Source organism: Condylostylus longicornis, unplaced genomic scaffold (assembly GCF_029603195.1).
Source record: "Condylostylus longicornis isolate FDR11 unplaced genomic scaffold, ASM2960319v2 ptg000010l, whole genome shotgun sequence".
Lineage (NCBI taxonomy): Eukaryota > Metazoa > Arthropoda > Insecta > Diptera > Dolichopodidae > Condylostylus > Condylostylus longicornis.
Genome location: NW_026577979.1, coordinates 22,859,309 through 22,873,340, shown reverse-complemented (window position 1 = coordinate 22,873,340; position 14,032 = coordinate 22,859,309). Strand labels below are relative to the sequence as shown.

The following is a 14,032-nucleotide window of genomic DNA, read 5'->3' as shown; positions in this document are numbered from 1 at the left end:
AAAATTTGTTGTTATATGTTATAAGATATAAAATTCTATTGTAAATTGAGATGCGCACTACTTTTCCAAATAGAATGCTTATAATCCACGAAAATTCGCCAACCTAACACAAATAGTTTTAGAGAAAACCATGGAAAAATATTCAATTCGTGCAGTTTTCCACAAAAGGAGTAGATAACATGCGTAAATTCAATGAAGTTAATAATTTTTACTTTTTCTATATAGGTATGCAGTACGTAATATACATTTTACCAAATTTTTTAAAATTCGAAGACCTATGACACTCCGAAGAATACATTGTAATAAACAAATAAAAAGTTCAAAAACATGTGTAATTATATAGTTTCATTAACAACATGTGTAATTATATAGTTGCAACAAAAACTGGAGCCGATCCTTACTTAAATATTCCATGTATGTTATTAATTTAAATTTCTACACATTAAAGAATAACACATAAACTGTAATAAGTATAATAATTATAAAGAATAATACGCAATTTTCGGGCGATTGAAGGACAGGATTGTCTATTTAAATTATATGGAACTTTGGAACTCTTTGAAATGAAGCGAGAACTCTCAGTGGTTTAGAAGTTTGCACGGAGTGATATCACAATTTCACAGGTCCAAATTTCCACAATAAAGTATCAGTATTTATTATTTTTTATAAATATTTTGCTAAATAAGGTGCTAAACTGCACAAAGCCTTATAAAGTTTGCGTTGGGTTTATTAAGATATTAAGAGCAAAATTCAAAACTTCGCAACTTCCGAACGTTTTGGCTTCTTAAACATTAAGTTCCTAAATTAAAAATCGCTTTGAGTTCATAAAATTTATCGAACCGAGTCAAATCAATAAAATTATATTTCGCTATTGAAATTTAAAGCTATAGGCTAAGAGCAGAATTTAGTAAATTAATGAATTTCTTATTTATAGTAAAAGCAAGTAATTTGATAGCAGCGGCTTAGACTTATATTTTATGAAATAATCCTTTTCAAGCCAAATTTTTACTATTTTTTTTTTCTGTTTGCTTGAAATAATTTATACTTTCCATAATTAGTTTCATAGACTAATTAACTAATCGCTAAGATACAAATTATAACTTATAAACATAATTACTTATTCTTACCCAATACGAGTATACATAATAGAATTGAAAGTATATTATGTACACACAAGTAAAATAAGTATTTTGTTCGAAGTATTTTTTTACATAGTTAAAAAAAATTTTATGCTACGATTACTTATTATAGATCGTAAAATTATATTATGTGCAAAATGTTTATTGAAATTATAAATAAATAATCGCTAATAATAAACACATGCCTTTTTCAATAAAATATTTCTATATGTACGTACATGTGTACATATTCCAATATTTAAATTACTGATATAAAAACAAATAAATATAATATCAATTCAAAAAGAATTTCAATAAAATTTTTTGTTATATTAATGTTACATGGCATGTGTAAATAAAATGTTAATATATGAACTTATTTGAATGTGATATACATAAATATTGCTCCGCAAAAGATTACATGCGACATGAACACAAACTTTACCAAAAATTAGTATGGCTGAAAAGATTATAAATTTTCACTTTCAGATTTCTTCAAACTTTGTGGTTTGAAAATTTTATTCCTCTGAAGTTTGAATTTGAAATTTAGTTTAAAGATCAAGTGAAGAATGCATTTTTAGATTTAAAAATTTAGTGATGCATTACTTTGCCATGTGTCATTAGACTTCTTTTCTCTAACTGCTATAATCTTTAACTCATATTTTTATATTTTCATTAATTTGATGAGGCAACAAATTAGGAAAAATATAAATAACAAGTAAAATTATTAAAAAGTTTTCGATCGTTTAAAAAGGCAAAATGAATTTCAGAACCTAATTAGTACTTACTGGACAAGTAAGATTAAATAAAACAAATTCGGATCATACCGATTATTGTGAAGAGATATTAAGATTCTAATTAGATCAACCAATTATTTGGGAAGAGCAAAAAAATTAAAGAGACGTTGAATTGGGACGGTTAAATATGATATATAATCCTTTTTTTTTAATTTTATGGCATTTACCGTTTTCTGTTGACTTTTCGGAAAATCTTAAAGTTTTGCAAGGCGGCCGAAATTCTAATTTTACAATGTTTTATACACTCGGATGGACAGAGTGAAATTACTTAATAATTAAAATAATTAATAATAAAAATTAGTTATCGTTTAATCTGTCTCAAAACGTTGAATTTTAACGGTTTTTTAAATCTTTTTAAATTTTTTCAGGATATAGACCACCCTAATAAATTTGTTTGTTCAATTTTGTGTATTGAAATTGTTGAACTACGAAACTTTCTCATTAAGTTTTTTTATACATAAAACTTTCCACCAATAATATCCACGAATATTTAAAAGTTATTAATATATAATATAGAAAAATAGATATTATATACATAATACTATTATACGTATTTTACGTACAGCAACTGTTAATTCGGTCCACCTACATTTCGTTAAAAAGTATATTATATAATTGTAGTAATGTAGAATTCAATAATAATACGCAAAATATATTTGCATATGTATACAAATTGCTTAAATATAATCTACTTTAACGTCAAGTAAGAATATTCTCTATTTCTGTTAATTAAAATTGTACCGCAGAGAAATTCATCAGTCTTTTGTATCAATTATATTAATTAACAAGAAGAAATAGTTTTGTCGAGCAAAGTATTGTAGTAATTCTTGATAATACCATTTATATAAGAAAATATTCCGAAAGTTATTAAAAAACTAAAAGAATATTATTTGATGTATTACTACTTAAAGAAAATTTATCGTGAATTTTTCTTTTCATATGTCCTAAATTCAATATTAATGAAGAATTATTAAATATACACAAAAATTAAAGTTAGAAATTACAATATTCATTTTAGAGGAGTACCTATTTTACTATCTTAATTAGAATCAGCAAGTTAAAAATAAAAAATTATGCTTTTAATGTAATTTTCAATATTTAAAATACCAAAATGTATTTCCAAATTTATTATTATGATCCAAACATCTTTTTAAGAATTGTTTGACAGTAAATTATATGTACTATTTACTATTCCTGTCCGATATACGAATGAATTATACTCGTAAGTCTAAGAACCAATTTCAAAATTTTGTTCGTTTTCGCTTCATTGACATATCCATCAAGCTGTACTTAGAACATTATGGGCAGGGGTAACAATCGCAGTCATAAAATTGATTATAAAAATAATAATATCTGCATAATTTCCGTGGAAAATACTATAAGAGCCCTAAATATAAACAATAACATATTTAATAAGAAATAGCTATAGTTTTTTACATGTTATATGAGAAATGTTAAAAAAATTTTAAATCTTTAATTTATTTTATTAATAATTATAGATTATTAGCTTTATCGTACCAATTATTCCCAATTGCTATTTTTTATTTTAGTAAATTTAAAATAAACAAAAAAAAAATATTTTTTCGCGAACTTCCATATGAAGTATTTGCAAATTTGTAGTCAATCCAGTTTAATTTTTTAAGAGATTTACTCAATATTTTTAGAGAAAACTGATTTTGTTTACTTATAGACCTCACTTCCTCATCTACAATTGCCTTTTAATTTCGACTCAAAAATAATAATGGGGTCAACACATAATCGACCGTAATATGGTACTACCTAGTTTAGTGAAAGTGTTAAAAAAGATTATGGTAATGCATCTTGAACATTTCTTTAAATTTTTAGAAATTTGGCAAGCTTTTAATTATCATACCTAGAAAACTGTAAATTTGGCTCTTAATAGAATTTCGCTTTGTGTTACCTGAATTGCCTAAAAAGTGCACCAGTTAGTTTTAGTAACAGCTAGAACTCATATTTTGAATTCCATTAATCCGTTCAAGAAATCAAGAAATTCCATTAATTCGCTCCGTAGATATGGTAAAAAATTTAAAATCGGCCTCCAGGAGGTTTCCGAGTCTTGATCTTATAAAAAAATTTATAGATTCGTTGTTCTAACACCCCGAACTTAAATATAAAATTTCAAGGTTGATTATTTCTCTTTATGTACGCAAAAAAGTAAAATTGGCCCGCTTATTAAAATTAACTTGCTAGAAAGCTATAAATTAATGAAATATAAAAAATCCTTTTCAATAATTTAAAGTAATTGATGTCGATATTATAATTTTCATTTTATATGTATTTTTTACAATCTTTAGTTTTAATCAATTTGTTTTTGAGCTAAATAATATTTGAGTATGCAAAAAATATTGGAAACATTTCAGCAAAATAAAATTAATTATGAAAAAAGTCAGAAATGAACTATATAAAATATTTATTTAACAACATTATTTTCTCAACAAGTACTTTATTAATATCCTCCATTTGCATCAAAAACGTTAAAATAATTTCTCGATAAGTGCATTGCTGTTATTGAATGTATTTTATTTTATACCTTTAAGCATTATTAATTATTATTTTATAACTGATACGTTGTGTAAATATTTATTTAATGAACATATTTTGAACATGATATTTTAATTAAATATTTTATTAGGTTTTTATTAGTTATAATTGAAAATAAAAAATAATTAAGAGATAATGGTATCTTATTAGAGTAAATAACTTTTAGAAACAACATTTTACTTACAATTGAAAATTTTAAAAAATATTAAAAAAAAAGTTAAAAATTCAATTTTGAAGTTCTAAGACGGTAAATTGAAATTCTGAGTTCTGAGACGGTAGTTCAAATTAACAGTGGAACAGCATTAATTTTTAATGAACTTAAAGTATAGCTAAATATATTTAATATGTTCATTATATAAATATTAAAATGAAACAATGAATTAAATCTTAAATAAATCAAAGTCAATTTAAGTTAATTTAAGTGAATTCGAAACATTCTTGCGGGCAAAAATAAATACATATCCGACATCAATGGAGTTGAAGCTTTAGCTTTTTATAAAATTTTATTGATTTATTAGTTGAGGTAAAAAAAGGTGAAATAGAAAGCCTAAATTAGTGCATTACAGTTAACCCACGTAACATTTTAGTGCGCTAAATTTTGAAAATCGTCTTATAAGGCTCTCTTTACACTCCCAAGCAAAACTTTTGATTCTATAGAGATGTTTTTTTCTTATAAGGGGAAAATTACTTTTATAAAACTGTTTTGGTAACTCTTGCCAACAATTGCTGTAATAGGACTTTCTGCAAGTGTGTAGGTAATGTTGTTATAAGTGTAGTGTTGCGGGATCCTATAACAAAACCAAAAATGTTTTTCTAACAAGAGTATTGTGGAAAGAACAATAACCTTGCTATAATATTACAATATTCCTATAGTAGCATTAATAATTTTATTAAAAGAATAATTTTGAATGCTAGATTGATATTGTTGCTAAAGTGTCAGAAATGCTATATCAACAAAAATAATCTTTAAACAGCATTGGTTATCTAGCTCAAACAATTTATGGTTTTCTATAACAATGATTATCTTATAAAAGCAAGACCATCTTGCGGCCATATTATTTTAATGAAAAAGATGGTGGTAAATTTTTGAATAAAAATTTTGAAATTTAAAAAGTGAATTTTTATTTAAATTCAAGTAAAAACTTGCAAAATAACTTTTATGTTTAATATGTATGTCAAAATATTACCTTAAAAACTTTTTAACATACTTTTACGAAATTTTCATATTTATTTTAAAATTGTATTAAAAAAAAATTATTTAATTTTTTTATAATACCGTATATTTTCGAATGGGGATGTATTTTTTCGAGGTACAATGCAAAAAAAGTCGACAAAATTTCTTTGGCAACAACTTTTTTGCTTTCGTTTCAAAAAAAATTTATTATTTTTCTTGAATAGATTCAGAAATTACTATTAATTTTAAAAATTGACAAAATTAAAAAAATTTAAAATTTTATATCTCTCTCTTCTTTTCATAAATATTTTTCTTACTATTATTTTTTCTCTTTTCTTTTTCATTTATTACTTCTCTCCCTTTTTATTTACTTCTCTTTTGTTTTTATTTAACACTTATGTTTTTGTTTTTTTTTATATTAATATAAAAAATAAAACGCGCATACACTGACATACATAAGTCTTATATCATACATAAATTACAATATTAAAAGAAATACAATGCGCATCTACGTGTTGTAGAGCTCATGCGCATCTATATTAGAGATGCCATAATTTTGCTCAACACTCTTAAAGGAACTTCTATTCGAGCTTTATAAAACTACTTGTGCTATAAATATTGTAGCAATTGCTGCGGAGCCCTATAAAATTCTCCACTTTAGCGTTATATGCTACTTAAAACATTTCGTTGCAGTTGCGCAACAATAAGATGAACAATAAAGCTTCCTTAATAGACTTATAAAAAGTGCTATAAAAGTCGATATGAGCTTAATAACTAGAATTCCGCAATAAAATGTTACGTGGGAAGTTAAATTATTAAGTTTTTGTCTTCTAGATTTCCGGATACAAATGTTATAACATGTTAACCAAACATATTTTATTCAATTCTTAGGAAATTTAACGATGTGTATCTATTCATTCGACCGTCTTTCTTGCTTTTAATTTAAAAACGCATTTAGCTATACGTTATTTTTACCAATTTCTAAAAGCTGTTCGATAGAAATATCGAATAATATGACATGCAAGTCTAAAAATGATTTAATTGACATAAATGAAAACCACAGTGTTAAAAATTTTACATTTATTTGATATATAATAATTTATAAATATTATATTCAATTTTTTCATTTCAGAAAGTTGAATTCATTTTATACCTTTAAATTTGGAAATTTCATAAAAGCTCAGCAAAACAAGAAACTGTTTTAAGTTTACCCCAAAAATTAGCATTTAACTATTTTTTCACCATATTGTTCTTTCATTTGTATATCAAACCGATTGAACTATAGATTTCAAAAAATAAATGTGAACATTTACACGATCAACGTTAATATTTTTGAAATGTTAAAACTATAATAAATTTTATAGTTTCTAAAATTATAATTCAAAATTCTACAATATAAATAACCCGGCATACATGACCTTTTCGGTATCATAACTCGTTACCTTTTTGATATCAAATGTTTTGATATCCTTTACTATTCGCCTAAAAAGAACACAAGAATGGAAATAAGTTCAAATTTCCAAATTACATTCAGTAGGTGAAATAAATTCAGATTACAAAATAAACTCAAACTTATTGAGGACCAATAAGTTCGAAATTGATTTTTAAGACTGGCTAGCACTTTTATATACATATATTTTGTTTTTCATAAAAATAAATAAGGTTTAATCATAAAAATATGAAAAACCTAATATACTCAAAATATTACTTCCAGTTTCAGAGATGCTGTACAAATTTCTCATTACTAAAACAAAATTGAATTAACCACATTTGAATAACACTACTAAAATTAAAATTGAAAAATAATAAAAAATTTTAAAAATGAAATATTAAAACAAGCTAATAATTGAATTTTTTTTAACACACGGTTTAAAGCAGGTGTATAAAAGCCAGATCCTGAAAAACTTAAAAATTTTATTTTCCAAGTGCTTTTACAACTACTATAATATAGTTATGAAGGATTACCATTTTTAAGCTTTTGACTTCACTCACATTTCCGTTCTATATCTATAAATAGATATAATATAACATAAATGTGGTATATTTTCATTTCATAATTGATTTAAAATTACTTTTAATTATTTTAATTTATATTGTTTTTTTTTTTTGCAAAACCAAAATATCCTGTATATGAATTTTCCATATTTTCGACAAATGTACTTTAGTACATATGCAAGTGCATAAAACCATAATAGGTATGGTGCACCTATTGTTAGCAATTGTCCAAAAATTTTTTGAAAAAAGTGCTTATTAGTTTCCCCGTTAAAAGTTATACCCCCACCCAAAACCCTAAAAATGGCCTTTTCCAACTAGTTGTTGCAATGGAACCATAAGCATTTTTCAAATTTTGCAAACGTAGAAAGGCAGTGGCTTATTTCTCCTATCGTGGCATCTATAGTTAAATCTTAAAAAAACAAAAAGGCCCTTCAAATTTACCGTTATCTAAAATCTGTTTTTTTCCAAATTTTTGATGCCGCTTTTCTTTTAGACACCAGGTTGTAGGAGCCTGAAATTTTTAGAATTTAAAATTAAAAGCTGCTAAAATATTAGCAGCTTTTAAATACTATTAAAAAGTTTATTTCGTTAGAAGAACATTTTTTTCCATCTCCACCCCCTCTCAACTTATCGCCTCTTGAAATTTGTAAAATTTGAATTTTATTTTAAATTTCAAATTTTTATGAACACGAAAAGCTAACGGTAAATTTCATGACATTAAAAAATATAATTTTTTTTCTTAATTCACGCAATTAACCCTTAAAATCGAGCATAATGTGTTCTCTTTAAATTAATTTTTGCTTCATTTCAAAGACTGCATAAATCGTTCATCCTAAACGTATGCAATCCTAGAAATAGTTTCGTATATGAATGAAAATATTTTTAATAGTGTGGTAGATATACATAGACTGTATTTAAAAGCAGTATTATCACTAATTGTTTAAGAGAAAAGTGCTACAATACAATCCATTGGTTTGACCCAACTTTATGTTATCATCAGATCCCAACATTTCCAGCTTCAAGCGCATTGGCTAATTCCCAAAAAAAATAAATGTGGCTAGAAGACACGTCACGTTCGCGAGATCTCCTCCGTTTCTAGGCTTCCACCGCAACGCTTGACAGAGTCAACAGTGGACACAATTATAAATATTATATTTACTAAGGATAAATAGACTTGATTTTTAAGTCTGAAACTAGTTTTAGTTCAATAATATTGAGAAAATGGGTTTTTGTATAGGTTTTTTGTTTTTATTTTCATGCACAATTCCATGCATTTTTAGGTTCTCACGCTATTCTCGAAAAAATCTAATTATTTTAAAATTCTTAAAACAGATTCTTACAACAGAAAGAATTTAAAATTTTAGTAGCTGAATAAAAAAATTTTAGACAGCATAGAATGATCAAAATAGAGTTATCACTATATACCATAAAATCTTGAGTAATATAGTGATAACTTTAATATACTCGCAATCTGGTAACAATGGTAGATACAACAATAAATATGAATTAAAAACTTCTCTGTCTCGTTTCTTTTTTTTTATACAATTGATTTTCATTTATTCTATTGAGTTCCATTGAGTAAAAAAAATTGATACAAAAACATTGATGAAGACGAATTGAACAGCATTTAAATTTGGTACAACACATTTAATCAATTGCAAAACTTTAAAAATAAAGTAAAATAAGAAAAAAAACAAAATACACCATAGGCCTAGTTTTAAACTGAAAGTTTCAATTGATTGCTTAATAGGCATAAAAAAGCAATGTTTAAAATTCATGATTTCGACATACATATGCACCTTTTTGTTTTAGGGAAAAGTCAAACATATTTATTTCTAAAACTTGAATACTAAACAAAAAATCTGAGGTGATGGCCAGGAAATAACCGACCGCAATATATGTTGCCTAGTTTTGTAAAAGTACTACAGAAGATTATGAAAATGCATTTAGAACCCTTTCTTTCAATTTTATGAAAGTTGCTTAGCATGCATATGTACAAAGAAAATGTTCTCAGTACAATTTCGCTTTGTGCCACACAAATCGCCTGAAATGTTTACCAGTTAGTTTTGGTAACAGCCAGAACTCAAATATCAAATTTGAGTGATATGGTAGAAAATGTTAAATCATCCCCCCAATCGGTTTCCGAACGCTGATCTTTCCAGAAAAAATTATAGATTTCTAAATGAAATTTATAGATTCATTCTTTTAACATCCCGAATTTAAATATTAAATTTCCAAGAAAGTGGTTAATTATTCTCTCTTTGGACTTTTTATATACGCAAAAATGTAAAATTGGCTTGCAAAAACGTTCAGTTCCCGATGCCTAATATATCCAATTATCAAAATCGGTTCAGCTGACCACGATATACATAATTGCACACACAGACTAAAAGACCGACATGTCTCTAAAAATCATTTATTTACGCTTCCCTACTGTGGAAAAATGCGTTTCCACCGAAAACTCGACATTCAAAATTTGATGCCATCACATCATCTATCTTATTGTATACAATGCGGTTGGTAAAGATACAAAGCAACACAATAGTTTTTAATTGAAATTAACACTTGACCTTTGTAATTTCTTTTTAAATATAAAACGTATCATAAACTGGTACGATTATATCAAGGTTCTTACACCAATTATACGAAACAGGTACTCGTACAAGTTTTGAATAAAAATGTTTGATATAATTTAGGCAATATATTTTACACTTTAATATACACCTATATTTTACACTTTAATATACCCCTAATTTTGAATAGTTTCGATGTGAACAATTGAAAATATTTGATAATAGACTTTTGCTATTAGTTGTTATTTTGTCTTATTTTTTTGTCATGAAAATTTACTTAAGATATTCCTACAGTTATCCTCTACTAAGTTGCACTTTTCTTATAACATAGGAACAAAATCGGGTTGTATACTTTCAAGCTATAAGTTTTCAAAAACTGCTTTTTTATTATATAAATATATATACTAACTCAGTTTCCTAGTAAAATCTTCTTCTAAATTCTAAAAATAACTTTTATTTCTCTTAAATTCTAAAAATTTCTTATTATAAAGTTTGCAGATCTATACTCAACAATCGGTATTACTGACTACATAAAAAAATAATATAAATAATGTACATAAGTACAGTCAATTACATAACAAAGTTTTCCTGAAGTTACATTTCTAACGCCTCCCTTCCAACACTATTATGCATTTAAGCTTACTTAACCCTTTTTTATTTATCTATTCTATTACTCTCAGATGCAAACATTTTATGTCTAAGCAATATTAAAAGGCTATTACTCAATGTTTATATACGAAAAATCTATAAAATTCCAGCACATCAATTGTAATAGAAGCCGTAAATAGATAGAGCAGCTCTTTGGAGGATATAAATTAAAAGTTAATGGAAACTTATTGAAATTTACAAGTTTTTTTCATTGTTCTTGTATTTATATTGGAGCACATATTATCTAAATGAATCTATATATATATATATATATATATATATCTGTATTTTGTATATATATATATATATATATATATATACAAAATACAGACAAACTTAAATATTACTTAAATGGATTTCACATGTAATGTCTATACGTTTTTTGAATTAAAATGGGAAAAAGATGAATTCTTTAACATTTCAATGTGAACAAAGTATTAAATGCAATTTATCTAGTACTAACGTACTATCACTTTCAACTATATACATACAGAACAAATTTACTACTATTTGTCAAATTTTAACAAAACTCTTATTAAAGTTAAGAAAAATTTAAGAGAAATCCAATAGATAAATTGAATTGATTGTAAAGGATAAAATTCTCATTGTATTCAATTTTCTGAAAATACAAGAATAAATTAAAGGATTGAATTCGAGGATTTTGATTTTATAACTTTAAAGAATATTTTTCTGCCAAATCAAAAACAAATTTAGAAGATTTCAAAAAATTTGTATTTTGAGAAACAAATTGTATGTGCTTATAATACGTATTACGTAAATTGTTTAAAATACAGATAATAGCTTAGAATATGTTAGAAAGTATATTATGTATATGGAAAGTTTCTGATATTATACATATGTACGTAGTAGCGTATGTCAATGAATTAATAAAACGTTAAAGTTGAAGGGTATTATTTCATTAATTGCAAATTGAGTAATTTAGTTGCAAGGTTTGGTCGCAAATATACATACATATGTTAATGCATCATCGACTTTATAAAAAAATTAATATAGCAAATTTTTTATATGTTTTCTATACAATTTTAGAAAAAATTTGAAGTTCAGAATTTTTTGAATTGATAGTTGCAGTTATCAGCGATAATGGATTCTTATTGTTCATTAAAATTGTCTTTTATTACAAATTAGAATATAAAGTTATATTGTTCTGAACAGCATTTTGAATCAAAGTTTATTAATTAAATTTCAACTATAAAATTACAATTGTAACTAAAACAGCAGCCTTACACTAAAGCAAATTTAAAATCAAATTATTAAACCAAAAATATATATTAAACTTTTAATGCAATTGACACGTTTTTTGAATCTACTATGCTTAACTCCTTAATGAGTAAGAAATAACATTAGAAACAAAATCTTAACTCTAAGCAAAAGCCGTAAACAAATGTATCATTAGTATATTAAATTTATTATAAACTTAAAAGTGAGTCTGTTAGTTGAAAAATTTCTTTTTTTATCTTTACAGGACATCGAACATTGTTATTATCATGGAACTGTTAAAGATTATCCTGGTGCTAGTGCGGCGTTTCACACGTGTAATGGCGTTAGCGGTGTCATTCACGTGGGTAATGAAACATTCGTTATACATCCTTTTTATGGCGGTGATCTATCGGTAAGTGAAAATTTTGAAGTTTTCTAAAAAAATTTCGTATACTAAGCCAGCATTATATTTTTACTTTATTTCTATGCTATTTTAGCAGATTTATTTGTAATTGTTGTAAATAACAAAATACGTAATGCATATATACGTATGTGTGTAAAAATGTAGCACAACATCGTATAAATTATACGTGAAAATATTTCAAAAAATGTCATATCTATACTCGTACCTATACATATACATACATATAGAAATTATTAATTTTTCTTGTCTAATATTATATTGATTTAGTGGCGCCATGCAATGATAATTGTGTTACCATGAATGCTGTCACTCTTTAATGTAATGATGTAATATTTAAAAAAAATAACAGTTAAAATTTAAAGTGTCTGGAAATTTTTATTTTGAAAAACAATAACGTAGTAAAATAATAAATATTGTGGCCCAAATAATTATCCTGGCTTGTAAGGAAGTACATTTCAATTTACTAATTTTTGACTTTGATCAAAACGTATATGGCACACAACTTTAGAGCTAAAAAAAATATGTGGTTTTCCATAATATGTTGCACTCTTAAATACCGGTGTACGAAAATATAATTCAATAATATTCCGGGTACAATTATTTTAAATAAAGTTGGGTCAAACCAATGGTTTGTATTGTAGCACTTTTCCCTTCAACAAGTGAAAATTCTGCTTTTAAATACAGTCTATGTATACCTATCACACTATTAAAATTATTTTCATTCATATACAAAACTATTTCTAGGATTGCATATATTTAGGATAAACGATTTATGATCTTTGAACGATCTTTTAACTAAAGCAAAAATTAATATAAAGTGGGCTTAACATAATGCTCGATTTTAAGGGTTATTCGTGTGAATTAAGAAAAATAATTATATTTTTTAATGTCATGGAATTTACCGTTAGCTTTCTTCTAAGTATTAAAAAAAAATTTTCTTCTAACTATTTGTTAATGTCTAAAAGCCCCTAAAATTTCAAGTTTCTACAGGCTGGGATTTAGAAGAAAAACGAAATCAAAAATTTGGAAAAAAAGACTTAAGATAACGGTAAATTTGAACGGCCATTTTGTTTTTCTAAAGTTTAACTCTAGTACACCGCGCTAGGGAAAGCAAGCCGCTGCCTTTCTGCATTTGCAAAATTTCAAAAATGCTTATGGTTTCATTGCAACAAATGGTTAAAAAAGGCCATTTTTAGGGTTTTAGGTGGGGGGTATAACTTCTAGAGAGGGGGAGATAGGTAAAAGTTTTGTTCTACGGAAATAAGTTTCTAGTAAAGATCTATGTATACACAAAATTTCAGGTTTCTATCTTCAAGGGTGTAGAAGTTTTGTAAACAGTAACATGGCAGACGGACGGAGGGACGGACGGACTTTTTATCAAAAATTTTTTGAAAAAGTGCTAAAAATGAAGAAATGAGAATTTTTTGAATTATTTTGCCTTAACATTACCTTAATCTTCAGAAAACAGCTGTTTTCTGATAAGAGAAAAGCCATTATAAAATGAATAGCGAAAGAGAAGAGTC

The 14,032-nt window shown here is 25.7% G+C and overlaps 1 protein-coding gene across 10 annotated transcripts in view; it reads left to right on the top strand.

The window, feature by feature from the left end:
• Positions 1–14,032, top strand: part of LOC129619114 (disintegrin and metalloproteinase domain-containing protein 11) — a 417,704-nt gene that overhangs the window by 113,481 nt on the left and 290,191 nt on the right. For all 10 annotated transcript variants that reach the window (XR_008697842.1, XM_055534202.1, XM_055534200.1 and 7 more), the window contains exon 5: positions 12,351–12,497. Coding sequence is in view for 9 of the 10 variants with exons in the window: in XM_055534202.1 (XP_055390177.1) it covers positions 12,351–12,497 (147 nt within the window). In the remaining variant the exon portion in view is untranslated. The remainder of the gene's footprint in view (positions 1–12,350; positions 12,498–14,032) is intronic.